This window comes from Bos javanicus, chromosome 26 (genome assembly GCF_032452875.1).
Source record: "Bos javanicus breed banteng chromosome 26, ARS-OSU_banteng_1.0, whole genome shotgun sequence".
NCBI classification, from domain to species: domain Eukaryota; kingdom Metazoa; phylum Chordata; class Mammalia; order Artiodactyla; family Bovidae; genus Bos; species Bos javanicus.
Window position 1 is genome coordinate 50,984,643 of NC_083893.1, and position 27,846 is coordinate 51,012,488.

Genomic DNA, 27,846 nt, shown 5'->3' on the forward strand with positions numbered 1-27,846 from the left:
GGGACAGGCCAGGCTGCCGGGGGCCTGCTGGGATGGTGGAGTTAACTAACTGGGAAGGGCTGTGTGTGTGTGTGTGGGGGGGATCTCTTGGGGGGGGCATCCCTCCAGCTTCCTGGGAACAGAAAGCCCCAGCGGCCCCTGGGCAGCCCTGTCCCCAGGCCCTGAGGCCTCGCTGGGGAGCCTGGTGCAGGGCGCACCCAGGGGCGGCCGCTTCACTCGGGGCAGAGACCCTGCGCTGTGGAGAGGGTGCATGCGAGGCTGCCTGCCCGGTGGGCAGCCCAGGAGCAGGCCACTGTGCCAGTGCCCTGCACAGCGGCTGGATGCAGCCTGCCCACTGGCGGCTCTCCTGGTTTCTGCCAGTCCTGCCCTCCGGTCCTGCAGGGTGGGGCTGCCCCTCTTTGGCCTGGTACCCAGGGACCCAGGCTTCCTGCAGCCAAGCCGTCCACTGGCACCCACATCTCCTTCTTGACCGGCTCCCTGACATGATCAGACATCGGGGCATATCAGGGCCTCAGGTGAGATGGTGTGGTGCTCACGAGTGGTTCCAGACCAGAGGTCAAAGTTCACCGGGCCATCATTTCCCCGGAAGTGAATGGCAGGAAAAGAAATACAGGGCAGGGCGGGCTCACACACACTCTGGGGTGCCCTGGCCGCAGGTGACAGTGGGGGGCAGAGGTGGCTTCTGTCCCTGAGCTCACATCACCAAACGACGCGTGTGAGACGCCCAGACTATCTGCCGACTGTACTTCTCTTCCCTGGAGTTGCGTGTTACCTGATAGCAGAAGTTCAAAGGCAGCCTGACCCTATTTGGGCAAAAACACCAGCTGCTGGGACTGCACGGCCTCCCACAGAGCTGCCCGGAGCACAGCAGGCAGCTCAGCAACAGGGGAGCCACCGCCAGCCAGGAAGCCCCCCTGCCACCCCTCAACATGGGCCAGAGCCCCTCCCACCACAGAGGACCCGGCCACCAAGCCCACCACCGCCCCCCGCACCACCTGCCCCAGAGGCGTCTCAGGAGAGCCCAGTGCTGAGCCCAGGACAGGGATGAGGGCCTCAGGGCCAGGTGGGAGGCCAGCAGGTGCCCGCAGGCAGACCCTGTGCTGCAGAAGCCCCACAGGACCCGGACTGGCAGACAAGCCTCCTTGCTCCAGGTCACGCCTACACACAGCTCAGAAGAGGAAGCTCGAGTCCAGCCCCCTGTTCGGAGGGTGCCCTCTGCTGGGCACAGCCAGGCCGAGCACTGCCCCACTCCCGTCCCTGGGGGAACCTGGGCATCCATCCTCTGCCAGGGGCCCCTGGAACAGGTGGTCAGAACCGGATTTTGAAAATGAGACACACGGAATTCTGCAGGAAGGGGCAGCAGGAAGATGCTCACCACCGGACACACCCAGGACACTGGGCTGGGTGGGGCCTCCCCTCAGGCGGCAGCCCCAGGCTGCTCTTGCACCCTCTTGGCTGCAGGCTGGTGACTCACCCACACCCAGGCGGCTCCAGCTGCGGACCAGGGGCTGTGCTGCCCCCTGCTGCCCGGAGCCAGCCCCAGCATGAAGGAGCAGTGCGGACACCACACCGGGTCTCGCCTGGCCCAGCACCTTGGTGACCATCCTAAAGCTGCTCTAAGGCCATGTGTTTTCACTTTGCTTTATATGAAGCCAAAAAATTCTTCCAAGTGACTCTGCTCCATCTGGAGGAGGACGGCAGAGACCACGACGGCCCTGCCCCGTGCCTGCCCAAACCAACAGACGCTCTCGGGTCCGAGTGTGAGCCCAAGAACGAGAGGAGACGAGTGCAGGCGCGTCAACTTTATGTTTGGGCAGAACACACGGCACACACGCTCCAGAGACACTGCCACCGAGGCTCAGCCGGGACAGCTGGGCACCGTCATTGCGCGGGCACGGCCACCCTGGGCGCGGGGGCAGGAGGCCCCCGCGGGCCGGGCACGGGGGGTGCCACCTTCTGGCTCCTTTCTGCAGATAGGCGCTCCAGTCGCTCCGTGTAGAAGCCGTTGAAGTCCAGCCTGTGGGGGAAGCAGGTGGGGTCCCCAAGGAGGCCTCAGTCACCCTGGCGACCCCCTCACCACCCACGGCGAGGCCCAGGGCACTCGAATCACCAGCACACGTGCACACACACGCACACACAGCCCAAGCACCACCTGCTCCAGCACCAGTGAGAGCAGAGCTTAAAGACACAAGAAAACACCCAGGTCAAAGAGGAGACAAGAGCCTCCAGCCCCGGGACCCTACAGCTCTCAGGACCCTGGGCCCCGGGATGGCAGGGCCCTCGGGCGCAACAGAGCGGTCCCAGCATCCGGCTGAGCCGGAGGCCGCCCAACCGGAGTTTCCGAGAGCAAGCGCCGCCCCTCCTCCCCCGACCTCACTCACCGAAGCCCGCGTGAGCGGGCCCCCCACGTCCCTCTGAGGAGCGGAAACTGCTGGCCCAGAGCCACAGACCCCACTGCTTGGCCCACGGGCCCCCCCAGGGCCACACTTCTGTTCCCATCATGCCTGCTGCTCGTCGCTCCTGGGGTCACAGGCAGCGCACCCCATGGGAGCACCGTCACGGCCACAGCCCTGGAGGCGTGGCCACCTCGCGTACTCACCATGGCAGGCGGGGCGTGGGGAGGGCAGCACCTCCTCACTGCCCTTGTCTGGTCCTGGCTCAGGGCACAGCAGCTGGTGTAGCTGACCCCGGCCTGGCCCTCGGAACACAGACCAACTGGGCTGGGGGAGGTGCTGATGCAGCAGCCTCACGCGTGCTGGCCCATGCGTGCACGCCTGTGAGCACTCACGCAAACACACTCTGATGGATGTGCGCACACACAGACGCGCGCACATGTGTGAACACCCAGACGGCCTCCTTTCAGCAGGTGACGGGGATCAGCACCAGCACACGGAGGCCAAGGACGCGGCCTCAGTCCCCGCGGCTCAAGGGGCAGGAGGGCGCAGGGCAGTGGGAGGACTCGGCGCGGCGGGGGCCCACCTGGAGATGACACTGGCCATGCCGTGCTCGCAGTCGCTGGTGCTGTAGACGCTCAGCCGGGCCAGGAGGTCGAGCAGGTGAGCTGAGAAATTCTTATCAAATTTATTGATGGTGGCCTCGAAGCTGGAGGCCAGCTGTGGCGCGTCCACATGCTCAGCCAGGCACTGCAAGACACGGTGCCCCCGACAGCTCAAAACCCACTCCTCTTTTTAAACAGAAGAACACATCTTAGAGAGTCATCAATAAAAGATAAAAAGTTAGGGCACCGTACAAATTCCTGAGACGGGAGGACCTAGGCGCGTCCAGGCAGGAGGCCCTGTGTCCCCAGCACACAGAGCCAGGAGCCAGGACGTGGACCGCGGGGCTTCCTCAGGGAGCTCAGATTTTCAAGCTGCCCCTAGGCAAGTGGGCAACCTGCAAGTGCCCGCCTGGGTCACCTTACCCCGCCCACCCTACAGGACACACACCTGCACCCGATCAGGTGCCCGACTCTGCCAACTAGACAGACTCTGTTCAGGGGCCACAGGGCCCGAGCTCCGAGCTCACTGGGCCCCTGTGGGGTGTCCCCACGGCCTGGCCTAACCATACACCCTTGGATGACACGGCCCTGCACCAGGCAAGCTGGGAAGGCAGATTCTCCACGGCTTGTGTTTGGAACGTAATTTAAAGAGTCTTTTTATCAATCAAAGGAAGGCAGGAATGGAAGGATATAGCAAGCAGGCTTCTAAGTGCTGTGACCCGAACACTGTGTCAAATGCGAGGTGAGGAAGGAGGCCGTCGGGGACGGCCGTGCGGCACCACCCACCTTGCGGGCGAGCTCCTTGCGGGTGCGCTCCTCGGCCCGCTCGGCCTCTGTGGGAGGCCCCTGCATCGTGCCGTGCTCCAGCGTCAGGCGGCCCAGCTCGCTGTCCAGTTTCATGCTCTGCGTAAATCTCTTGGGGGTCGGGAGGAATGCTCATTAGCCACGACCAACCTCCGCGAGTAAATGTAGCCCCTGCGTGGCCAGGACGGACTGCGGACTCCGGTCGTGGCTCCTGCCCGCCCCACACCCACCGCCCCACATCCCCCGCTCCCCGCCTACCCCACACCCGCCCCGTGCCCGCCGCACGCCGAGTCCCGGTGGCACCTGCATGCAGTTGGTGAACATGACGCACACGGACATGAGCTTGGAGAAGACGCGCAGCAGCTCGGGGTTGGTCAGCATGCAGTCCTTGAGGCAGCCATCCAGGAAGCTGGCGTGGTGCCCCAGCACGTCGTCAATGGTGGAGGCCTGCGTGGAAGGCACCGTTGGGCGCCCGCGGGGCAGCAGCGCGTCCCCACGGCCGCCACACGTGCCGCGCTGCTCCGCTTCTAAACAACCCTGGGGCCTTTAGGGAAAACCTCCAAAATGCTGCTGAAAGAGCACGTTTCACGTGCCCCACAAGGTCTAAGATTCTGGTTTTTAAAGACAAAAAACAGTGCTCGCTGTGCTTTTAGTCCTGGAGTTTGGTGACGTGACGTTCTTGGCTGAAGGGCCCTGGGCCCTGGATGGGGTGCCCGCCCAGCGCCGAGGCTCTGAGGGAAGGATGCGCTCCTCCAGCAGCCTGAGCCCAGGAGTCCTGGGCATGCTGCCTCCCCTCCTGGGAGCCGTGGGGCCCGGGCCCTGCCTCCCTGACCCCGCTCTGCAGACCCCCAGGCGCGGGGCTGGCTGGACTGAGCTCACAGATCTCAGGCTCTTCTCGAGGACGTGCCAGGTCGGCTCCACCACCTCAAGCATCATGTAGTACTGGACGTTCTGCACGAAGTTGAGCATCCGCTGCCGCAGCGTGAAGGCGCCCGCAAACCTGCAGGCGAGGGCGTCAGCAGGTGGCCTCCTGCTGCACCCATGCCACCGCTCCACACCCTGAAGGGGCCGGGGTCTGTCCCGCGTGCACGCGGCACAAACGCGGGGCGGTGGAGGCCGTGGGCGCATGCCACAGGTCTGTGCCGGGTGTGCACGGGGCCGGCCCCACCTGCGCGCCAGCACGCACCACTTGGCGGAGTGCAGGGAGTGCTGCTTGGCCGTCTTGTTGCTGATCCAGACACTGCACAGCTGCCGCTCCACGTGCTTGCAGTAGAACATGTGTCTGAAGAGCATCTGGTAACGCGTCAGGGCTTTCCTGTGAGCACAGGACGAGGTGGCTCCAATGGGCGCTCGGGAGCTGCTGCTGCCCCAGGCGCCCCACGCGAGGCTCGTGGGGCAGAGCACGGCCCAGCAGCCAGTAACCCCTGGGGCACGAGCGGGCATGAGAGCCCAACGCGCACCTGTTAATGATCAGAGACAGGGGCCACTTGACCACATAGTCGAAGGAGAAGGCCTCCAGGCCGCTGAGTGTGAGCTCGGTGGGGTCGGCGTGGACCATGGCTTTCTCCTGCTTGGTCTCAATGGCCAGGACCCGCAGCAGCTGGGTGATGAGGTCGTGAGGCATCAGGTCGATCTTGGGGAAACAGACGAACAGCATCACACCCTGCCACACCCACCCTGGCATCATGGCTGGACAGTGAGCCCAGAGCCAAGAAAGCACCCCAGACACAGACTCTAAGTCTGGCAGATGGCTGAACACACCAGACATCCACTGACAAACTGATTAAAAAACTAAACCACTTCCCAAGAAAGCAGAAAAAGAGTACAGAGAAATCACTTTACAAACACCCCTGACGGTATCGACGAGAAACAAGGGCAAGAAGAAGCCCCGAACCGTGAGTCACTGCCCGGCCCCAGCTCCCACAGGCCCAGCTGGGGGTGCGTGTGCTGAGGGCAGCACGGCAGCCCAGGCAGGGAGTGCAGGCCCCGCCTCCGCCACACACACGAGGGCCTCCCACGCACCAGCGATGGTGGGATGGTAACTGGTAAGAAGGTTGAGAGGATGACGACAAGAGAGGGAAGCAGCAGCAGGAACCGCAGGTGAGCACACACATCATCTGCAGAAGCGGGCCCGGAACACGTGTGCTGCCTCCCACCTGGGCTGCAGCCCTGCTCCGTGGGCGGCCCAGTGCCCAGGGACGGAGTGCCAGTGATGCTGGTCTAGCTGGGCACTGGCTGTGTGCTCTGACTCAAGAGTCTGACTCCAGGATCTTCTATCTACCTCACAAGAGACCCCAAAAGATATGGAGCGTGAGCTGAAGGCCTGAGGGAGACCTGACACCCTGCTGTCCACGATGCAGACGCCCAGCAGGCCAGGGACGGGTGTGAGCACAGTGGGCTGACTGAGCCCGCAGGGCACGGCCAGACACTAAATGCACCCAGAACACGCCCCAGGACAGACCACAGGGGAAGCCACGAAGACTCAATGAGGCTGACAAAACCGGAATCCCAGCAAGCCCTCAGACGACAGAAGGGGGACGTCAGAAATCAACATGATAAAACCAGAAAGCGCGAGCAGAGAAAATGAAACACACTCCTAAAAACAAACGGGTCAAGGAAGAAATCACAAGAGAAATCTGAAAACACTATCAGACTAACGGAAATGGAGACACTACAGCCAGCACAGCAAAGCAGAGCTGTGGGAAACCCAGGGCCACAAATGTCTGTGTTAAAGGAAGAAGAGCCTCAAGTCAACAGCCTCACTCTACAACTCAAGAAACTAAGTAATAACAGACTAAACCCAGAATCAGCAGAAATAGAAAGATAGGAGAGATTAGAGCAGGATAAATAAAACACAACATAGAAAACAGATGAAACCAAGTTAGCGCTCTGAAAAATTAGCAAAACTGACAAGTGTTTAGCTATATTTAACTAAAAAAGACACAAATTATTAAAAAGAGAAATGAAAGTGGGGACACTGTTAATCTTACAAAAATAAACAGGATTATGAGAACTGATTCCTACACAAATTCCTAGGTACACACAAAGCAGCAAACAGACTCAAGAAGAAACGGGAGATCGGCACAGACCTGTAACTGCGGAGCAGACGGGGGACACCACTAATCCCTCACAACCCAAGAAGCTTCCAGGAAGAATTAGAACCGGCCCTCCTGAAACTTCCAGAAAATGGAAACAAGTACCCATCCAGCTCCACGCATGAGGCCGGACACTACAGAAGACGAAGGCCAGTGTCCCTGCCCAGTGCGGATGCAGAGGCCGCAGAGACCCACGGAGAGGCTGGGCACCCACAGCCCGAGGCGTGTCCCTGACAGAGCCCGGGCACTCCTGGGAGCGTCCCCCCGGGGAGCAGAGCTCACCAAGGGCCCACCTTAAGGTCGTCCTTGAAGGGGTCGGTGTTGGCGGTGCTCATGCGCAGGGCCAGCTCCAACAGCGCCTCCAGGCGGGTGGGCGTGATGTCGTCCACTGGCTTCTTCAGCTCTTCCTCTGTGAGGTCCATGAAGTGCACGAAGAAGTCACCCTGGTCCATGAGGAAGTAGCGCTTGATGGACCTGTGGGCAGGGGAGAGCCCAGGCTTGCCTCGTGCTCCCCACAGTGGGTGCCAGGTCACAAGGCACTGGGTGGGGCGGGGAGGACGTGTGACCGCAGAGCCTATGAGTGCCCCCACTGAGAAACACACTTACACGGGCGTCAGAGGTAAGCTCAAAATGAGCTCAAAGGAACTGGGGGCATAGGCCTACTACACCAGGCTGTGCAGGAGATGCCACCAGAAGGGCACAGAGGGGGCTGCAGATGGGCCCCTGGAGGGCAGGGAGCCGCTGAGCTCGTGCACCTCAGATGGGCTGCGAGCCCCTTCTCCCCAGGAGGAAGCCGCGCACCTCAGATGGGCCGCGAGCCCCTTCTCCCCAGGAGGAAGCCGCACACCTCAGATGGGCCGCGAGCCCCTTCTCCCCAGGAGGAAGCCGCGCACCTCAGGTGAGCTACGAGCTCCTTCTCCTCCATGAGGAAACCCAGCAGCACCTTGCTGGCATAGCCAAAGGCCTTCTCGATTTGCTCCACGTATGCCCGCTCCTTCAGCGTGTAGATGACCTCTTTGGCCGCCGGACACGTGACGTCATGACCACACTCTCTGACCACGTTCAGGTATTTTCCTAGGAAGGGTGGAGAAAAACACATGGAGCTTCTGCTGCACACGTGACAAGCTGCAGGCCTGAACCCGAGAGGCTGCCGCCCCGACGCTGGCCAGAGGTCGGGAACAGAACCAACCGGGAGAGAACAGTCCCAGAAACCACCCCCCGCCCAGAGCAGAGCAGCACAGTACAGCCGTCACCCACCGAGCGCTGCGACTTCCTGCGAGTCCTTACCCCGGACTTTCCTCATCGAGGCCACGAGAACCACCTCAGAGAGCCAGACCCTCCGCCACTTCCCAGCCCTGCCCCCAGCCCAGCTCTCAGAACCAACGTCAGGGCCCTGGCTGGAGCCTGTCTCTAGGTAACACACGTGTCTCTATACCAGGTTCCTGACCCACAAGGTGATGCCTAAAAACACCGCCGGCCCAGCAGGGCCTGTGCCCTTTCCTGCTTTTCCTCTGCTGGCCTGTGATGCTGGGAGAAAGACGACACGTGCTCTGGTCTTGCTCCTGGTTCATCACTGAGCACCCAGAACCCTCTCACCCCACCTGAGTTCACACCCACGAGGGGACTCCTGGCCATCACTGTAGACCTTCAGGAGGCAGGCTGGCGGCCAGAGGAACCAACCACACGGCAGGACAGTGAGACCCTCGGCCTGTCCCCCGATACCTGGGGAGGGGAGTGGCTGGAGGTCAAGTTAGGGACCAAGAGCCCACGAGAGGACTGGTCGTGCCCTGTCCTGGAACCTACGTGATTCCCCTACGGGATGGGCTTGGAGAGCTTCTGGGCTGGTGAGCACGTCCACCTGCCAGGAGGGAGGGGCATGCTGGCCCCCAGCTCCTTGGGGACAGACACACTCCCGAGTTTGGGACCCTCCAGACCTGCCCTGCAGACCTCCTCATCAGGCTGTTTGTATCCATTACAACATTCTTTATAGCAGACCAGCGTATCTGCTAAGTAAAGTTTCTCCAAATCTGGGGGCCGGCGTAGCAAATATCAAACCTGGGGAGGAGCCCGGGACCCCAACTGGTGGCCACACTGGAAAGATGCAGTGGCCTGGGGACCCGACGCTCATGACGGGGGTCTGCTGGGGCAGGCCTCGAGGGAGCCCTGATCCTTGGGGGCCACACTGGCCCGGCGGTTAAGTGTCAGAGCCGAGTTCAGTGGGGTGGTCCCCTAGCTGGTGTCCACGGGGGCGCTGGGCACTGGCTGTTGTGTGGAAACCCAGGCACCCGGGGTCCGCAGCGGGGGGCCCCCAGCTGCCGTGTGGAGACGCAGGCGCCCGGGGTGCGCGGCGGGGGGCCCCGGCTGCTGCGTGAGACGCGGGCGCCCGGGGCGCGGCGGGCCGGCGCTCACCCGTGCTCAGCACCTTGCCCGCCATCTTCTGCAGGAAGGACGGGATGTGCCGCTGCACCACCGTGTAGCGCAGCTCCCAGTACTTGTCGTTGTAGTCCTCCTGGATCTTCTCCTTGCGCAGCTCGTGCTCCTCCACCATGAACTCGCTGCAAGGCAGGGCGCGCGTTCCCGGGCATGCAGAGGGCGGGGGTCCGCAGGGCCGCTACCCCTCCCACAGCCCCCCGCCCCACCTGTACGGGTCGTCGATGATGCCCCTGTAGATCCACTTCTCCAGGATCTCAAAGTAGGGCACGCTGGCGGCCGTGGTGAGGTACAGACACAGCTCCTGCGCCTGGCTGTCGCCCGTGTAGCTGAAGCTCCGGTCGTGCAGGAGGCTCAGGGTTGCTCCCCCCACACACTCGCCTTTACCCACCGAGGTGGCTGCCGGGGAAAGGGCGGCGCTCAGTGCCGAGAGGGCCCCTGGCCACGGTGGGCGAGAGCCCTCAGCTCATCTCCCACCTTCTCAGAAGACCAGTCCTCTCTCTGGGAGAAATTCAAACTATGAAGCTGGGGTTTCTAGAAACTCCCAGAGTCTTCCTCTCGCAAATTCGTAAAACACAATACGTGATCTCCGACTGCTTGAAAAAACTGGAAGACAACCACCTTGACCCAGGGAGTCCCTCCCACCAGGCCCTCACACCTAGGGAGGCCAGGATGTCCACGGTGCGCATGGCTGGCTGGATGTAGAACCAGAGCTTCTGCAGAGACAGCAGGCCCTGCCGCTGCAGCTGCTCCAGCTGTGTGACCAGGATCAGGTACTCCTTCAGCAAGGTTCTCATGGCGGCGGCCAAGGCATGGTTCACCTGCCCGTATTCGAAGGAGGATTTCTCCTCGATGAATCTGAGAGAAGACGGCCCTGAGTGTGAGCAGCTGCGAGCTGCGTCTCGGGAGGGATGGCCCGAGGGCCTGTGGACGCCACCTCCCGCACTCCTCCGGGTCTGCTGGCCCCACAGGGAGGCCGGCCTCTCCGCAGCAGGGCTCCGCATGCGCTCTCCAGTCACTGCAGCAAGCGGGGTGCCTACCTGGTCACGGTGGAGTAGCTAGCGGCCACAGGCAGGATCCTGCTCACCAGCTCTCGGATGGACAGGTCCAGGTTGGGGTCCACGAGGAAGGTTCGGCTCTGCCTCCCCGTGAGGGGCTGGGCCGTGATGTACCTGCCGTCCACACCCACCAGCACGTACAGCAGGTCCTCCACGATGGCCGCCTCCTGGGAGGCCAGGGGCAGCGTGCCTGTGGGTGCAGACACCAGCGGGCCTCGCCTCCAGAGCCCCGCTCCCCTGGCCTCTCTCCCCACCCACCTCCATCTATGTAACTTCCTCCAGCGCTGTGAACGTGAAAACCAAGGTGGCCGCCTGGGTTAACCGATCCTGTCAGGGAACCAAAGGCTGAGAGTCCAAAACCACCACCAGCAGAGGCACTGACCACCCAACAGCGAGGGACCACAGGACGAGTCTGGACCTGATGATCAGAGCCTTAAAGCAAGTAAAACCCTCCACACACACTCGCTTCATCTTCAAAGTGACAAAGTGCTTCTAACACGTCTTGTGCTCACAACACTCACAACCTGGTGAGGCTGGGTCGCTCAGAAGGCTGGGACCAGGCTGTGCCATGGGAGGGACAAAGACGGGCGCCACAGTCACCACATGGCCAGGAGGAGACGCCAGGGAAGCTGGAGCCCGTCACGGATGCGGAAATCAGGAGAGGGACACAGACAGCGCGCTGGGCCACACGGGGCACAGCAGATCCCTCCTCGCAGACGGGGTCCCCCAGAAAGGGGAAACTTGAGAGCCCGGAGCTCTGGCTGAGGCCCCAAGGCAGGGGTGGGGGCCAGGGAGGGGCGAGGGACAGAGCCACGTGCTGCTCAGACTCCAGGAAACTGGCTGTGTCTGCAGGACATGAGCCCGAGGCTCAGGGACCCAGCGGGAACCACACACACAGTCAGAAGCGACAAGGCGCCTGTGCCCACGGCCTTGGGAACAGGCCAGGAATTGTGAAGACACGAGTCTACGCCGCCCAGCCATGGGCGGGATGGCCCAGACAAGCAGAGGAAGCTGGAGGCTGGCGTGAGGAGATCAGCCTAGTCATAGGCCGGGGGCATGCCTCTGCTGTAGGAAGGGACTCGGGTGTCAAGGTGACTGTGGGGGGCACCACGCAGCTGGCGGGGGACGCCCAGCAGGGCTGCTGCACGCCACGCGAGGAGGCAGGGCCCCCCAGGAAAGGCTACGTCAGGGGGACAGCAGGGAAGGCCGAGGATGACTGTGATGCTCACGGGCATCTTGGCACGGATGGCACCGGGGCCTGTGGTGCCAGGCCAGGGTGTGACGGAGGCCAGGAAGGTGACACAGGGCCCGTGGGACAGACGCTGATCTCACCACCAGAGCCCATGCAGTGTGGCTGTTGGAGGGAAATGGGCAGGCCACCTGTCCTGGCCAAGTCCTCCCTGAAACAGCATCATACAAGGTAGCCTCAGGGGCCACCCTCAGGCACAGCTCACCCCTCCCAGCAGGCAGCACAGCAATCCCGCTACAAAGAAAACCTGCCACATCAAACCCTGTGAGCCCGCCCGCCCTAAGAACCAGCGCCCAGCCGCCTCTGCTTCGAAAAACCGCACCCCACCTCAACCCAGCAAAGCCTCCCCAGAAGGTTCCAAGCAGCGCCTCACGCGGTCTTGAACTGATCAGTCTTCTGACCGATCCAAACGTGCAAATCAAGTCACAGGCTGCACAACCTCGGGGAGCAGGTCCTCTCGGGGGCTTTCCTATGAACCTCTTTGGATCGTGTTGAACGTGCAGATGCCCCAACCAGCTGCCCCAGGAGGCAGGGCCCCAGGCTGCAGCATCAGAGCCCCCACCCCGCTTCTCGCCCGTGGATGTGGCCCCGAGGACCAGGCTCCATGAGTCCCACCACACGAGACCGCTGCAGGGCAGGCCCCTCTAGCGCCTGTGAACACGACCATGCCTCCCACCCCCATCTCCCCTGTACACTGTGAGCAGGAGGGCAAGACTCAGCTCTCTGCCCCCAGGGGGTCACGAGACGTGGGGGAGAGGCACAGACACCCACACACCCCAACGCCCCATGGTGCTTGTGGCCAAGGCCATCGCCCCAATGGCAGAACCTGCAGGGACACAACTCATTGTCGAGAAGGAGGACCCTGGTGATCCCGCTGCCCCCAAGTCACCCAAGCCCCAAGACACACACGCTCCTGAGAGCTGGGCACAAGCCAGCCCAGACACTGGCACATCACTACCCACCGGTGGGGGGCAGGATGTGGAGGCCAGGGGGTACCGCATGTGGCCACATGGCCGAGGGCAGCAGAGGGCCTGGGGGCAGTATGACGCCATCCACCCATCACCTCCAAGGAGATCAGCTTCCCTGTCCCAATGAGGCCCCACTGTCCGAAGCTGTGCGTCACCTACCGATGGGCACAGCTGCATCTGTGCTCGTGCCTGAGCCAGTCAGGAAGTCCCCGAGCAGCGTGGGCCTCTCGTACACCCACGCCGGGAAGACTGGGAGGCGCTGCCCTGAGTTTTTTTTGTTCTGCTTGTCTCGAAGCATCTTTCTCGTGAGTTCCAGAGACTGGTGGGGAGGTTTTTAAAGACAGAAAGAAAACACACACCTTTAATACAAACACTTAAAGTTAACACACCTACCATATGAAAAGACACATCCCTAAGCACGTGGGAGAACAAACGCATGTGGAAGCGAAACACACGTCAGAGCCCATCACGGTGAGGGGGCCGGGGCCAAGGTGGCGGGGCCCGAGGTGAAGCAGGAGCCCCTCCAGCACACAGGCCCCCGGACCCCTCAGCGCACCCTCATGGCTTCCCCTGGTCCTCGGTGTGGACCCGAGCTGCCAGCTGTGCAAAGTGCCCAGTGAGAGCTTGGCCAGAGAAGGGGTGTTCACACCTGAGCCCCCTGGGCTGAAGCAGGGAGACATGGCCCCGCTGGCACAGACAGGGAGCAGTGGTCCCCGAGGGCGCCCCGCTTCCAGAAGCACTGCGGGGGAGGGTACTGGGGGGGCAGAGCTGTGAGGAGCCACAAGGTGCTGGACACAGCACGTGCCCAACCCGCACGGGCCTGCGGCTCAGACCTCAGGGTGTGGTTCTGAGGGGCTCGAAGGCCCAGAAACAAGATGGGGGGAGACGACCAGGGCCAGAGACAGTCAGAGAAGCAGTAAGAAAGGGAGATAGAGCATCACCTCAAACCAGCTGCCCACGTCCCCGAGGGAGACAGAGCCGGGTCCGTGCTGGCCGAGCCCGCAGCACAGCGGGCAGCAGGCACCCCCCACCCCCAGGGCAGACCAGAACCTCTTGCCCGGGGCCCAGGACCCCATCCCAGAGCCGGTGCCCCCAGGCAAGTCTCCACGGGCCTACACCATGGCCACCTGCTCACCTGCTGCCACGTGGGGCCCGTGGCTACGTTCCCCAGCTGCTTCCTCAGCTCCTCCAGCTCCTGCATGGAGATCTTGGAGGCTGTGGCAGGGGCGCCAAAGCTGGCGGTGCTGCTGGCCGCAGCGCTGGCCGCAAGCTCTGCTCTCTCCTTGGCGTTCTGCTGCAGGTACTGCAGGGTCTGAAAACACGGGGCCCCAGCGTCACGCTGGCCACACATGGCCGCCCTCGCCGGGCACGGCTGCCCCGCCCCCCTCCCGCAGCTCGGCCTGCGGGTCCTCCAGCTGCAGCCGGGTCTCCTCAGGCTGCACGCCACGAGCTGCCACGTCCCCAGGTCACCGGACAGGACCCCACACCCATTTCCCATGGCTCGGCCTGTCCTCTGCAGGTGGCCAGCCTCCCTTGCTGTGCGAGACCACATCCCTTCAAGGGTCCCGGCGTGGGGCCACCAGGTGCCCCCGAACAGACCCTGGGCCTCATGACTCGAGAAGAAGCACTGCCCAGCCCCGCACACCCTGGGGCCACAGCTCACACTCTTCACGCGCACGTCTCAGTGTCACAAGTAACACACGCTCAATTTAAGAGAGGAAAACAGACTAGACACGGAAGACACAGCCCCTCAGCCCCAGAGGTCACCGGAAACACGCCCTGTGCTCATCACCATCAGGACCCACTTCTGCTCGGGTGCACGTGAGTTATCTCAGTGCCGCGGGCCTGAGGCTGAGGGTCAACAAGGGGCCACCACCAGGGAACAGGAGAGAACACAGGCCAGGCAGGTCCCCGTCCGCCCGGCCCCCAGGCTCCGCCCGCCCGGCCCCAAGCCCCGCACACACCTCCCTGTCCTCCGTGAGCTTCGACAGCAGGTACACCAGGGGGTCCAGGTTCCTCGTGTTCTTAGATTTCAGTTCATCGTATTTCTTCAGAAAGTCCTCAGGAGTACGAGAAAATTCTGCTATTTTAACCTCAAAAGCATATTCAGAGTGATTTAGAGACCAGAACCAGGAACTTTACAAGGCTGTGCAATAACTAACCTCCCCCCAAAAAACCGGAGATGAAATAGTCACCCATCTCTGAAATAAAACTAAGAAACAATCTGTCAGACTTGTTATCATCTCCTCTGTGGTTCCCTCACTTTAACTTTCCTAAGCAACTTACAGCCACATGTTTTTGTTGATAGATTATGCATCCATTCTTTACATTTAACTTTATCCCTCTGGAATTCATCACTACACACAGGTTCAGGAGTTATGTGTTCTCACCGATCAATATGCCCCCCTTTATGATAAAGGAGATGTAACTGCGTGTTTTCAAACTCTGTTCTACTAAGTTTTCTGAGTCATCCTTGTACCGTCATTAGACTGTCAAAATAAATGAACTCTCATGATGTTTTGTTTTAAATGTTCGTATTTACTTACTTGGCTGCTCAGTCTCAGCTGAGGCAGGCAGAGTCTTTAGCTGTGGCATGTGGGACCTAGTTCCCTGACCGGGGATTGAACTCCTTGCACTGGGAGGACAGAGTCTTAGCCACTGGGCCACCAGGAAAGTTCCCATAGTGTTTTGAAGACAGACTTCAAAATTGTCTTTTACAGAAAACCTATGATTTTAAATTGCACAGTATTCGAATTTTTAAAAATCCACTTTAAAATGATTTCACCATGGCTAAAGCTGGGAGCTTGCTTTTCCTCCCAGAAGAGAATCTGTGCCATGACGTGAACAGAAACCAGGACCATCTGGGCCTCCAGACGGAGGTCAGGCTGCAGCTCAGCGCGCTGCAAGCCTTCACTCACGGTCAGTGCACCTGGCGGGCAGAGGGGCCGTGAGGAGCCACCGGGTAGAGCTGGGCAGAAGCGCGGTCCACAGAGCGCATCTGACATCAGACGGGCACCACTGTGGCCACCCAGTGAGGAGGGTGAATCTGTGCCCCACACAGCCCTGGGGGCGGGACCACCTCACCCACACAGCCCTGGGGCACGGGACCACCTCACCCAGCCCAGCACAGAGGGCGGGACCACCTCACCCAGCACAGCACTGGGGGCAGGACCACCTCAGTCCACACAGCCCTGGGGCACGGGACCACCTGAGCCCACACAGCCCTGGGGGCGGGATCACCTCACCCACACAGCCCTGGGGGTGGGACCACCTCACCCACACAGCCCTGGGGGTGGGACCACCTCACCCACACAGCCCTGGGGCACAGGACCACCTCACCCAGCCCAGCACAGGGGGCGGGACCACCTCACCCAGCACAGCACTGGGGCGACACTCACCTTGGCGCTGTGCGCAGACACCGTGGTTGTGACATACGGGGTCCTGTTCTTCTGCAGCAAGTCGATGTAGACCTCGGCACCATCTCCTCCATGCACCCGCAGTAGGCTGAGCAGCTCATTGACATCGTGGTGAATCCGAAATTCACTCATGATTTTGGCTCTGAGACATCACAATGTGCTCCCCTAAGAATAAAAAACAAGCCATTTATAAAAACAAATCCCTATAAATGAAAAAAGTTTAAAGCAATCAAATTTGGCCAATGTCAGGTTTTGAAAAGCCAAACTGTCACATGAGCTAGCCTGGTGGGCCCACAGCTTCCCCGGGCAGACCCCCCACTACAGCCTGCGCTGACCAGGCTGTGGGGCCCCTTCCTGGGGAGGCCCTTCCATCCCCCTGCTGGTGGGGGCAGTCTCAGTGGGCAGCTCTGGGGAATCGGAGCCCTGACTCAGAGCTTCGGCAACTGCGGCCAGTGTCCAGGCTGCTCTCCCCTGGGGCCTGGCACACGCACAGAGAGTGGATGCGGCCTAAAGGCCTGGGCCTCCTTCCTCTGGGTGACTCCAGCCTCACACGGCCCTGGGCCAGCGCGGAGCTACTCCCTCAGCTGGCAGCCAGCACTTTCTAGCCCCAGCTGCGCAGACACAGCGGCCCCTGCCCTTCAGGGGTCCTGATCACACAGGGAGCTCTGCACAGGCCTAAGCCACTTCCCGTCCTGGCTCCCGCCGCGAGGCCCCAGCTGCCGCTCTGGTAACCAAGATGCTGCCTCTGTTTGCCCAGGCCAGGTGTTCACATCCACCACGCACTGTAGCTGGATGGACTTCCCCTTCAGTTCCACCTGCCCTGTCAACCAGATGTCCGAATGTCTCCTCACTGGATATATAACCCTCCAGGTCAAAACTGTAAATGAGATCCTGCCAAGCAAACAGTGGTGGCCTGCATGGGGACTTCTGTTCTCCCACTGATGATCAGTCCAGTTAGTCATTATTATTAACACTAAGACAACGACGGACAACTAGATTCAAAAAACAAACACGAGCAGGCTTTACGTGCTTCACATCAACGTTTGAACGACCTACGCAGGATTCATAATTTGGGATCATGAACCACAGGACACCCTTGGAAATTACAGGCAAGATAATTTCTGATTTTTATGAGAAGGTCTTTCAACAGATCCTCAAAGGCTCCGTGATCCTAAGATTAGAACCACTGTGCCAATAGCTCCAGTGAAGACAAGCTATGAGTGAAATCCCAGCTGGGGGAGCCTCAGCACACATGCCCACAGTATGAATGTTGATTTGTAACCACACAGAGAGAGAATCTAACCCCAAGTGACGGAAAACAAGCTCCCAGCACACGAACATCAGTCATCGGACAGAGACATCCAACACTGGCCAGAGGCAGAGTATCTCCAGACAAGAAAGCCGACAGCAAGGATGAGCTGGCACGTAAGTCACCAGCACATGCACTTTTCACATCAGGAGGCGCTCACAGGACCACGGTCATGGGCCTGAGGCATGGCGGGGCAGGGGCTGAGGCTGAACCCTGACGGGGCTTCCAGGCTGTAGGACCCTGGACAAAAAGCTTGTCCTCTCTAGGCTTCTTCTGAAAGGGGGTGAGTACGAGATCCTGCTCACACAGCTGTCGTGGAGATGTAATACGGCACCTAAGAGTCTGCACTGTCGCTACCAAGAGCAGAAATGAACACTGCTGCTGCTGCTGAGTCGCTTCCGGCGTGTCTGACTCTGTGCGACCCCACAGACGGCAGCCCACCAGGCTCCCCTGTTCCTGGCAAGAGCACTGGAGTGGGTTGCCATTTCCTTCTCCGGCCAATTACTGGAAACGGCTGTTACCTGAGAAATGGAAAACTGGCCATGGATCAGAGCCAGTACCCTAAACCATGGTTACCTTGTAACCAGTCACAAAGGGCAGTAAGGAGGCCCTGGAAACGACAAGCAAACCAGAAAAGACAGCACAGAGCTCTCAGGGGCCTCTTCAATTCCAAGGGCTTTTACCCACATTCTAAGAGATTCCCAAGGACTGGGGGTGTCCCGTAACAGCAGGCCTGAGGATCACTCTGGACACTAGATGGCAAGAACACTGCACTTGCCACCGGAAGAGACACAAACGGGTGGACAGGGCTGTTGTGAAAAAACTCATGTAAGCAAACATTTATGTAAAAACTACCTTCGTGAACCCTCACATCTGTGGGAGAAACAGACATCACAAGGACTGACACTCCCAGGAGCCTGGGTTTGGGAACAGTTCCCGCGAGCTCTGCGCTCTCACCGGCGGGCAGCACCGCCCTGAGAGGACTTCTGGCTGTGGCCTCGCTGGAAGGGTGCTCCTGATACTCCCTGGGCAAGACGCCGGGGGGCCAAACACCAACCGAACCCCCCCTCCAGAGCGCGGCAGCGCCCCGCTCAACACAGCTCTGAGGAGCATCTAGCTCATCTTGCTGACGCTCCCGAGCGCTTCTCCCTGCTGGCCGCCGCCAACGGACCCACAGGCCCCCGTGACAGAGACTGAGCTGCCGGGCGCCGAGGGCTCTGCGCAGCAAAGCGACACAGCGAACCGTGAACCTCCCCCGGAGACCACTGGGGCTCCGTTCTGGAGCCAAGGTCGGCGCGGAGGCCGCGGCAGCACGTCAGGCGGGAGGCGAGGCGGGGAGCAAGCGCGACGGCGACGAGGGCCGGAAGGAGCCTGCGGTGCTGTGCTCGGGGCCGGGAAAGGGACCCGAGCCACCCGCGGGAGAGCCGCCCCGAGGCCGACTCACCACGGCTGCGTGCCGGAGCCCGAACCCCAGCGCGCCAGAGCCCGAACTCGAGCCCGCCAAGCCCGCGGCGGCGGCGGAAGTGCTTCATGACGTCACGTCCGGCCCCGCCCCGGCCGGCTCGCGGACGGTGGCCGGCAGGCCCTGCCGCCGCCGGCGCGCAGGGCGATGCAGTTGCCGCCCGCGCTGCACGCCCGCCTGGCGGGGGCCCCTGGGGCGGCCGCGCCGCTGCCCGTGCAGCGGGACTCCCTGGCCGGGAACGCGCCCTTCCGCTTCGCGGCGCGCCAGGTGCGCTTCCCGCGGGAACACGAGTTCTTCGAGGTGCGTGAGCAGAGGAAAGAGAAGGCAGTTGCGGGTGGGGGCGGAGCGGATCCCAGGTGGGCGGGGCCAAGGCTCGGGGCGGGGCCCGGGGCCCTAGGGGCGGGGCCGGGACCCGATGGGGCGGGGCCCGGGGCTAGGGGCGGGGCAGGGACCCGGGTGGGCCAGAGCCGGGGTCCTAGGGGCGGGGCCCGGGTCCTGGGGGCGGGGGCAGGGCCCGTGTGGGCAGGGGCCCGGGCGGGCGGGGGTGCGAGCACGCAGAGCTGTCTTCCGCAGGACGGAGACGTGCAGAGGCACCTCTACCTCCAGGATGTGATTACGCAGGTGGCTGCGGAGCCGGAGAGGCCCAGGTGAGTGCTGTGGCCCAGCTCAGGGCCCTTCTTGCCCTTTCCTCACCCCTCCCTCTGCTCGCCCCACCCTGGTGTCTGGCCTGGACCACTGAGAAACCAGCATGGCTGGCCTCTACACCAGCTTGCTTGTCCGTGAAGATGTATTTGTAATGAAGGCAGGGCTTGGGATTGCAAGAGAAAATCCGAAGCTTTATCAGCTTTATCCCAAGCCACTTGAGGGGAGTGGTGACAGGGAGCCTGACGTCCTGCCCTCCGAGGAATTGCATCCCCACCAGGCGTTTTTCGGCCAGGGTGCCTGAGTTCACCTGTCAGGTGGCCGGCTGCTGCCAGGCGTTTGACGCTCTGGAGGACTACGAGCATCACTACCACACTCTGCACGGAAACGTCTGCTCCTCCTGCAAGCGGGCCTTCCCCTCTGGTCACCTGCTGGACACCCACATCCAGGAGTGGCACGACTCACTGTTCCAGATCCTGGCTGAACGGCAGGACATGGTGAGGGACGCTCGCCCACTGAGGCCAAGGGCAGTCATCACAGGGCTTGTCCCGGAGCCGTGTGCCTCATGGTGCTGGAGCCTGGGGTCCAGACTGGGCGAGGCAGTGGTCCCGGGGTCAGGGCGGTGACACTGTTTCTGCTGTAGTACCAGTGCCTGGTGGAGGGCTGCACGGAGAAGTTCAGGACCAGCAGAGACCGGAAGGAGCACCTGGTAACTCATCACCTCTACCCTGCAGATTTCCGCTTTGATAAACCGAGGAAGGGCAGACGGTACGTGGGTGCTCGAGGAAGCCGCCTTCTGAGCTCAGCAGGCCTGAGAGTGTGCGGACTCAGAGGCTGTGGACGCCCTCGTGCAGCACCCCTGACACCTAACGTCACATTTAGTTGTGGGTTAACCCTGGGAGTCAGGAGTTACTAACCGAGAGGGGTGGAGCAGGTGGAGGTGGTTTGTGTGTGGCCACTCTGTCTGTAAGGAGGACAAGAAGGGGGAGCTGCTTTGCTGGGTCTGTGTGGGCGGTGGCCGTGGTGCCGCCATGGGGTCTGCTGGGGCCCCTCTGAGCTCAGGCTTCGCCTTTGCCGCCCCCCCATCACCTCTCCATCCTCACACGGGCTTTGGGGGGTTTGTCCCAGGCCATGAGCCATTTCCCGCACATGGAGCCCTTTGGCTTTTCATTTGTGCCATCCATTTACAAGCTTGACGACAGAGCTGTGTAATATTGTTCAGCATGCACTGTGGGAAGTGCCCCTGGAAACTGCCCTAAAGTTCGTGTTTTCTTTGCCTTTTCATTAACTTATTTTCTCAGGGGAAGCTTTGTAACCATCTAAAGATTGCATTGATTGAAATCATGTTAGACTAAATTGTTGTCCCCAGATAGGACTTTGCTGTTCAAAGTAGAATAATCAGGAAAACCCACTTCAGTATGGGAGATTTTTCTAAGACCTTGAGTATAACATAACTCCTTCCTTTCCAAGGAATCACGTTAAGGAGAAAAATCATGCAGTGCTGGATTGAGACAGTGGTGTTAAGGAGGAGAAGCTCAGTATTGTCTGACTGGCTTTAGTGAATTTCTCACTTAATTGTTGTGGAAAGACACTTGGTACCATCGATAGTCATTTACCACATGACACCATCAAGGTAGTAGTTTAAAAGACGAAGCGTGACCGTTATACCTAAATTCACAAAACGTGGTGTATAGTACTTTAAAAGACGAAGCGTGGCCGTTGTACCTAAATTCACAAAACGTGGTGTATAGTAGTTTAAAAGACGAAGCGTGACCGTTGTACCTAAATTCACAAAACGTGGTGTATAGTAGTTTAAAAGACGAAGCGTGACCGTTGTACCTAAATTCACAAAACGTGGTGTGTGTCGTGTTAACCGCCACCTCTCTTTGTCCTGGAATTCCAGTAGCCTGGAGTTACTCTGACAAAACAGCCATAAACAGCCAAAACAGCTTTGCAAGTTCAGTCCTGGGGGAAGGTGGGGCTGCAGGAGCTGGCCCCGGGAGAGCGCTCAGCCTCTGTCTTCCCCAGCCCAGCCTCGCAGGTGTCGACAGAAGCCATCGGGGAGGACCGGGCACCCTCTGAAGGAGACGCCATGGAAGTCTGCTCTGAACAGGCAGAGGCCCACCCAGAACCTCCAAGAGAGAGGCGGGTCTACAGCCACAGGTCAGTACCTGGCCCCTTTCTGAACCAGGTTCTGAACTTGTGCTTCTGGAGAATTCTGGGTTTGATGCTTAGCATCCCCACTGAGAGAAGCCGCACTGGGTTGGAGTGTTGGCTTCAGGGGGAGATGAAAAGCCTGACCCCCCCGCTGCCCTTGGGTGACCTGGAGCCCTGGGAGCACAGCCTACCCTGACCGCAGCCTAGGCGGGGATGGAAAGACGCAGGATGCGACTGCCCAGGTTACAACTACCGCCTGTCTTTCTAGTGCTAATGCTGTTTTTGTTGGATTAATTTGATTTCAAGTCTAATTTGGGGGTCAGTGTTGGAGAAATGGAAAAAACGACCAACAAGCCCACCCCGTCTGAGGGAGGACCTGGAGGCCCTCTGCGGCCGGCTCGCGGGTGTGGTCACTCTGGCCTAACAGTGAGCCGGGCCCGGTGGGAGAGCAGGGTGGCGGTCTCAGGCTCCACGGGGGACGGGCACAGGGGGCGGAGCGCGGCCGCGGTGGCCTCGCTGGACGCAGGAAGCGCCCACCTGAAGGGCCCGTGGCCGCCCTGCGGTCCGCTGGGGAGGAGGGAGCATCGGAGCGGCAAGTCAGGCCCCAGGAGACTGCTGCCACATTGAGCCGCCCGTGGGCGAAACCGCAGCGGCTTCCTGTGGACGTTTTCCGTTTCAGGATACCGTCGACTGTCTGCTTCGGGCAGGGCGCCTCTCGAGGGTTTAAAAGCACCAAGAAGAGAAGCAAGCGCCAGTGATGGTGGAGCCCGGGCCGGGAATAGCCAGCTGACCGAGGCCGTGGGGGACGCGCGGGTTCGGGGAAGGGACCCTTGTGGGTGACCAGGGCGCGGAGAGCAGCCGCTACCCCGCACAACGCCCTTTGGAGACACGTGGGGTAAACAGTTTTCCTTGAGTGCTGTAAATAGTTTGAGAGGCATGGAGTAAAGGGCCTTCATTTACATTGAGTGAATGGTCAGCCTTTTGTGCTGGGTGACAGGATTTCGCCCTCCGGTGGCCACTTCTCAGAGGGGGCGATGGGGCGACAGGTCCCTGGGGGCTCTTCCTAGTTTTAGGGAGACGCCCGCGGCCCTGGTGTCTATGCTCGGGGCGGGTGGGGGGGGGACTCTGCTTCGGGCGGGGCTGCGAGGCCTGCGGAGTCAGAGTGGCGTGGCCGGGCGGGCGGCTCGCCCGGCCCGCCACGCTGGGCTTGGGAGCGGGGATCCAGCGGCTGGCTGTCCTCCAGGGCCCGTCCCCCTGAGGGGCCTGCTGGGCGCTCGGGTCTGGGGTCTGGCCGGGTCAGCGGGTGCTGGTCCCTGGCCCCTCTGAGCCCCGCACAGAGCCCTGCTGCCCCGGCAGTGCTGTGGTCGTCAGCCCGAAGGTGCCTCGTCTCCTCCGTGCGGTTTCCATCAGCGCTTCCGGCGAAGTCCCTCGTCCCCTGCCTGCCCCACGGGGGGTGTTCTGAACCTGGGCTTTTCTCGCTTCAGATGGCACGTCTACCCCATTCTCGGTTCCTGCTCCTTCTAAAACCGCAGAAGCAGTCCAAATGCCCTCGCTCTGCCCTCCGCAGCCCTTCCCTGCTTCCTGTCCCTCATCTGTCTCTGCTGCATTCTGGATGATTGCTCAAGACCCATTTTTCAGTTCACTAATCTTATCACCTGTATCAGATGTGCTGTTGAACTCATTCACAGGGTTTAATTTCCACAGTTATGATTTTCAGTTCTTTTAAGTCCTATGTTGTTTTTCTGATTTGCTGGACTTTTATAGCTTTTGTTAAACTTATTTTCAACTCATTCTCTTTTAACAAATTAAACTTACTGTACACTCTCTGACTGATAACACCAATATCAGAAGTCTGTGGGTCTGATCCCTCTATGCTTTTTTCTGTTGCCTCACTCATGCTGCCTTCTTTCCTGGTGAATTTTATGATTTTTGGCTGTGAGTTTGTATTTCTTGGAATTTACCACTGGAGTTTCTCTGACATGTCTAGGTTCTAGGTGAAAAAATGAATATTTGTTTCTGCCATATGACTGCAGATCTATGATCTAGGCCACTTTAAAATAAATTATTAGAAAAATAGATTGTTAAAAATTATTGGTTATGAATTTTCACCCCAATTCTCTTTTCCACCCATGCCCTTTCGGTGTTGCCTTTACACAACCCTATGACCCCTCATTTCACCCATAGAAAGAGAAATAGAAATAAAAATACACAGAGACCCATTCTTCTGCATCCAGTTGACAAAACCCAAAGGTTAGATGGCATACCCTTTTGTGTGTGAAGTGGGGGCACAGGCATCTCACATGTGGTCAGTGGGGGTGCTGCATGCTGCAAACCCCTAGGAAGGGGAATTTACTAATACCTAACAAAGTCACTTCTGCACATATCTTTGACCTAGCAACCCCACTTTTAGGACTACATTCTGAATCCACATTGCAATACTTCAAAAGATTTATACAAAAGGCAGTTTATTCAGTGAAATTTTTAATAACTACTGAGAACAACTCAAATGTCCCAATTACCAAATGACCTGAGTAGTTTCAAGAACTGAAATTTTTTGGCTCGAGAAAAAGTAGATTTAGGAGCATTGAAGTTAAAAACCCATAGTCCTGAATTTGAATTAGAAGTTTTGTTGTAAGCTATAATGTATATACCATATTTACGAAAGCTACAACTTTATTGAAAGCCAGATTAGTCTTTTGAGATCAAGGAAGCTATTGAGGAATACCAAGCTTCGGCTCAGGAGGCACCCCAGAAAGGTGCTGCTGGCCGAGGGCTAGACAGCTGGTGTGGACCGAGAACAAGAACTACAACCGAGAAACAGCAAACATACTTACATCCGTGAGTTCTTAATGTTCAAACACAAAACACGTGTCCACTGCAGAGACCCTGCTCCAGGGCTGCAGCTGAGGACTCGAGGCTTCCTCCCCCGGCTCCTTCCCCGAGGAGCAGGCCCAGTGCCTGCCTAAGTGGGGGTGAGGCCGCCTGAGCGCAGGGCGCCCTCCTGCCCAGCCCCCTCTTGGCGGGCACGCTCCACCTTGGCACCACTGAGGGTGCTGGGCCGCGGATCACTTCCTCAGCTGTGGGGCAGTGGTTCTCGCCAGGAGAGATGGCAGAGAGGACCCCAGGCCGGCGCCCCGCCTCCAAGCTCCTGGAGCAGGGGTGTCACGGAAACATCTGCCGTTGTCCTCCCCGCCGGCTCCAGAGTCACAGCTCGGACTGTGGGGAGTGAGCAAGTCAGCGCAACAGATTGCTCCTAATCTCTTCCCAGAGGAGTGACTCTGCAACAGACTGTGGACAAGTTCAAGCCCAAGTTCTCAAGTTTCATGAGGCGGTGGTGGACACTCAGGAGGAAAGTCGAGATAAGGCTAAGCTGGAGGCTGGTTCACAGGAGGGAACCAGGGAATAAGAAAACCAGGGGAGCCCTCATGGGGTGGGAACATGAAACAGCAACGCAGAAAAGATTGTGTCAGATGCCATAAATTAATGCATATATGTGGAATCCAGAAAAATGGCACGGATGAACCTATTTCCAGAGCCAAAATAGACACAGACATAGAGAACAGGCTTATGGGAACGGGGGAAGGAAAGGGCATGATGACTTGAGAAAGTAGCATTGACTTATATGCACTGTGATGTGTAAAAGCTATAGCGGGAAGCTGCTGTATAGCACAGAGAGCTCAGTCTGCTCTGCGATGACCAAGAGGGGTGGGATGGGGTTGGGGTAGGGAGGCTCAGGAGGGAGAGGGTATGTGTGCACTTGCAGCTGATTCACTGTTGTTGTACAGCAGAAACTAACAGCATTACAAAGCTATTATACTCCAGTTTAAAAACAAAGATTGTGTCAGACAGGCTGGAACTGGATTGGGTAAGTTGTAGAGGAATTTATGCCCAGGGGGTTGTTGAAATCAGTACAGCAATCAGCTGGCAATTCAGTTCAGTTCAGTCGCTCAGTTGTGTCCAACTCTTTGCGACCCCATGGGCTGCAGCACGCCAGACTTCCCTGTTTATCACCAACTCCCGGAGCTTGCTCAAACTCAAGTCCATAGTGTTGGTGATACAATCCGACGACCTCATGCTCTGTCGTCCCCTTTCATCCTGCCTTCTATCTTTCCTAGCATCAGGGTCTTTTTCTATGACTTAGTTCTTCACATCAGGTGGCCAAAGAATTGGAGTTTCAGCTTCAGCATCATTCCTTCCAATGAATATTCAGGACTGATTTTGTTTACCATTGACTGGTTTGATCTCCTTGCAGTCCAAGGGACTCAAGTCTTCTCCAATACCACAGTTCAAAAGCATCAGTTCTTCAGCGCTCAGCCTTCTTTATGGTCCTACTCTCACATCCATACATAACGACTGGAAAAACCATAGCTTTGACAAGATGGACCTTTGTTGGCAAACTGATGTCTGTGCTTTTTAACATGCTGTCTAGGTTTTCATAGCTTTTCTTCCAAGGAGCAAGTATCTTTTAATTTCATGGCTGCAGTCACCATCTGCAGTGATTTTGGAGCCCAAGAAAATAAAGCCTGACACTGTTTGCATTGTTTCCCCATCTATTTGCCATGAAGTGATGGGACCAGATGCCATGATCTTCGTTTTCTGAATGTTGAGTGTTAAGCCAGCTTTTTCACTCTACTCTTTCACATTCATCAAGACATTCTTTAGTTCCTCTTTGCTTTCTGCCATAAGGGTGATGTCATCTGCATATCTGAGGTTACTGATATTTCTCCCGGTGATCTTGTTTCCAGCTTGTGCTTCATCCAGCCCGGCATTTCGCATAATGTACTCTGCATATAAGTTAAATAAGCAAGGTGACAATATACATCCTTGATGTACTCTTCTCCCAGTTTGGAACCAGTCTGTTGTTTCATGTCTGGTTCTAACTGTTGCTTCTTGACCTGCATACAGATTTCTCAGGAGGCAGGTCAGGTGGTCTGGTATTCCCATCTCTTGAAGAATTTTCCACAGTTTGTTGTGATCTGCACAGTCAAAAGCTTTGGCATAGTCAATAAAGCAGAAGTAGATGTTTTCCCAACAAAGAATGGGAAAGACTAGCGATCTCTTCAAGAAAATTAGAGATACCAAGGGAACATTTCGTGCAAACATGGGCACAATAAAGTACAGAAATGGTATGGACCCAACAGAAGCAGAGGATATTAAGAGGTGGCAAGAATACACAGAAATATACAAAAAAGATCTTTATGACACAGATAATCACAATGGTGTGATCACTCACGTAGAGCCAGACATCCTGGAGTGTGAGGTCAAGTGAACCTTAGGAAGCCTCACTATGAACAAAGCTAGTGGAGGTGATGGAATTCCAGCTGAGCTATTTCAAACCCTAAAAGACAATGCTGTGAAAGTGCTGCACTCAATATGCCAGCAAATTTGGAAAATTCAGCAGTGGCCACAGGACTGGAAAAAGTCAGTGTTCATTCCAATCCCAAAGAAAGGCAATACCAAAGAATGCTCAAACTACCGCACAATTGCACTCATCTCACACACTAGTAAAGGAATGCTCAAAATTCTCCAAGCCAGGCTTCAGCAATACGTGAACCGTGAACTTCCAGATGTTCAAGTTGGTTTTAGAAAAGACAGAGGAACCAGAGATCAAATCGCCAACAACCAGAGTTCCAGAAAAGCATCTACTTCAGCAATTAGTGGACTTGAACAGTGGCGTGTGGCCCCAGGGCTGTGTCTCCCTCAGCACAGCACTCACCACTGGCAGGGTGTGTGTGCAGCAGACAGTCTTCACTGAAATAATCCAACCAGTCACCAGAAAAACAAATAATAAGGCCCGGTGATTAACCTCAGATATGCAAATGACACCACCCTTATGGCAGAAAGTGAAGAGGAACTAAAAAGCCTCTTGATGAAAGTGAAAGAGGAGAGTGAAAAACTTGGCTTAAAGCTCAACATTCAGAAAAGTAAGATCATGGCATCTGGTCCCATCACTTCATGGCAAATAGATGGGGAAACAGTGGAAACTGTCAGACTTTATTTTGGGGGCTCCAAAATCACTGCAGATGGTGATTGCAGCCATGAAATTAAAAGACGCTTACTCCTTGGAAGAAAAGTTATGACCAACCTAGACAACATATTAAAAAGCAAAAATATTACAACAAAGGTCCGTCTAGTCAAGGCTATGGTTTTTCCTGTGGTCATGTATGGATGTGAGAGTTGGACTGTGAAGAAGTCTGAGCACCAAAGAATTGATGCTTTTGAGCTGTGGTATTGGAGAAGACTCTTGTGAGTCCCTTG

The 27,846-nt window shown here is 58.3% G+C and overlaps 2 protein-coding genes across 4 annotated transcripts; one reads left to right on the plus strand and one right to left on the minus strand.

Annotated features, from left to right (window-relative positions):
- Window positions 1–1,787: 1,787 nt before the first annotated feature.
- TUBGCP2 (tubulin gamma complex component 2) lies at window positions 1,788–18,871 on the minus strand. Of its 3 annotated transcripts, none has more exons than XM_061403927.1 (18): window positions 18,772–18,871; window positions 16,001–16,183; window positions 14,567–14,695; window positions 13,738–13,914; window positions 12,762–12,921; window positions 10,368–10,575; window positions 9,986–10,185; window positions 9,537–9,726; window positions 9,307–9,452; window positions 7,791–7,971; window positions 7,191–7,371; window positions 5,263–5,435; window positions 4,989–5,117; window positions 4,682–4,802; window positions 4,106–4,249; window positions 3,785–3,913; window positions 2,980–3,143; window positions 1,788–2,017 (listed from the first exon to the last, which is right to left on the minus strand). In XM_061403927.1, the coding sequence occupies exons 2-18, from the start codon at window positions 16,148–16,150 to the stop codon at window positions 1,882–1,884; spliced, it is 2,718 nt and encodes a 905-aa protein (XP_061259911.1). In that variant the 5' UTR covers window positions 16,151–16,183; window positions 18,772–18,871; the 3' UTR covers window positions 1,788–1,881. The 3 variants fall into 3 exon arrangements, with proteins under 3 accessions (XP_061259911.1, XP_061259913.1, XP_061259912.1); XM_061403929.1 differs by having other exon boundaries at window positions 14,567–14,662; window positions 18,772–18,870; XM_061403928.1 differs by lacking the exon at window positions 18,772–18,871 and adding an exon at window positions 18,285–18,668.
- Window positions 18,872–18,889: 18 nt separating this feature from the next.
- On the plus strand, window positions 18,890–23,664 carry ZNF511 (zinc finger protein 511). Its single transcript, XM_061403962.1, has 6 exons — window positions 18,890–19,089; window positions 19,363–19,436; window positions 19,727–19,928; window positions 20,075–20,199; window positions 21,460–21,594; window positions 22,268–23,664. The coding sequence occupies exons 1-6, from the start codon at window positions 18,937–18,939 to the stop codon at window positions 22,344–22,346; spliced, it is 768 nt and encodes a 255-aa protein (XP_061259946.1). The 5' UTR covers window positions 18,890–18,936; the 3' UTR covers window positions 22,347–23,664.
- Window positions 23,665–27,846: the final 4,182 nt, after the last annotated feature.

Coding starts and splice junctions, on each gene's coding strand:
- TUBGCP2 (XM_061403927.1), bottom strand. CDS start 16,150: ATGAGTGAATTTCGGATTCACCACGATGTCAATGAGCTGCTCAGCCTA. Junction 7,972..9,306: donor GGGCAAGGTGCTGAGCACGG/GTGAGCGCCGGC, acceptor CACCCTTCCTAG/GAAAATACCTGAACGTGGTC. Junction 5,118..5,262: donor CTGTCTCTGATCATTAACAG/GTGCGCGTTGGG, acceptor CTGTGCTCACAG/GAAAGCCCTGACGCGTTACC.
- ZNF511 (XM_061403962.1), top strand. CDS start 18,937: ATGCAGTTGCCGCCCGCGCTGCACGCCCGCCTGGCGGGGGCCCCTGGG. Junction 19,090..19,362: donor GGGAACACGAGTTCTTCGAG/GTGCGTGAGCAG, acceptor TGTCTTCCGCAG/GACGGAGACGTGCAGAGGCA. Junction 19,437..19,726: donor GCGGAGCCGGAGAGGCCCAG/GTGAGTGCTGTG, acceptor TTTTTCGGCCAG/GGTGCCTGAGTTCACCTGTC.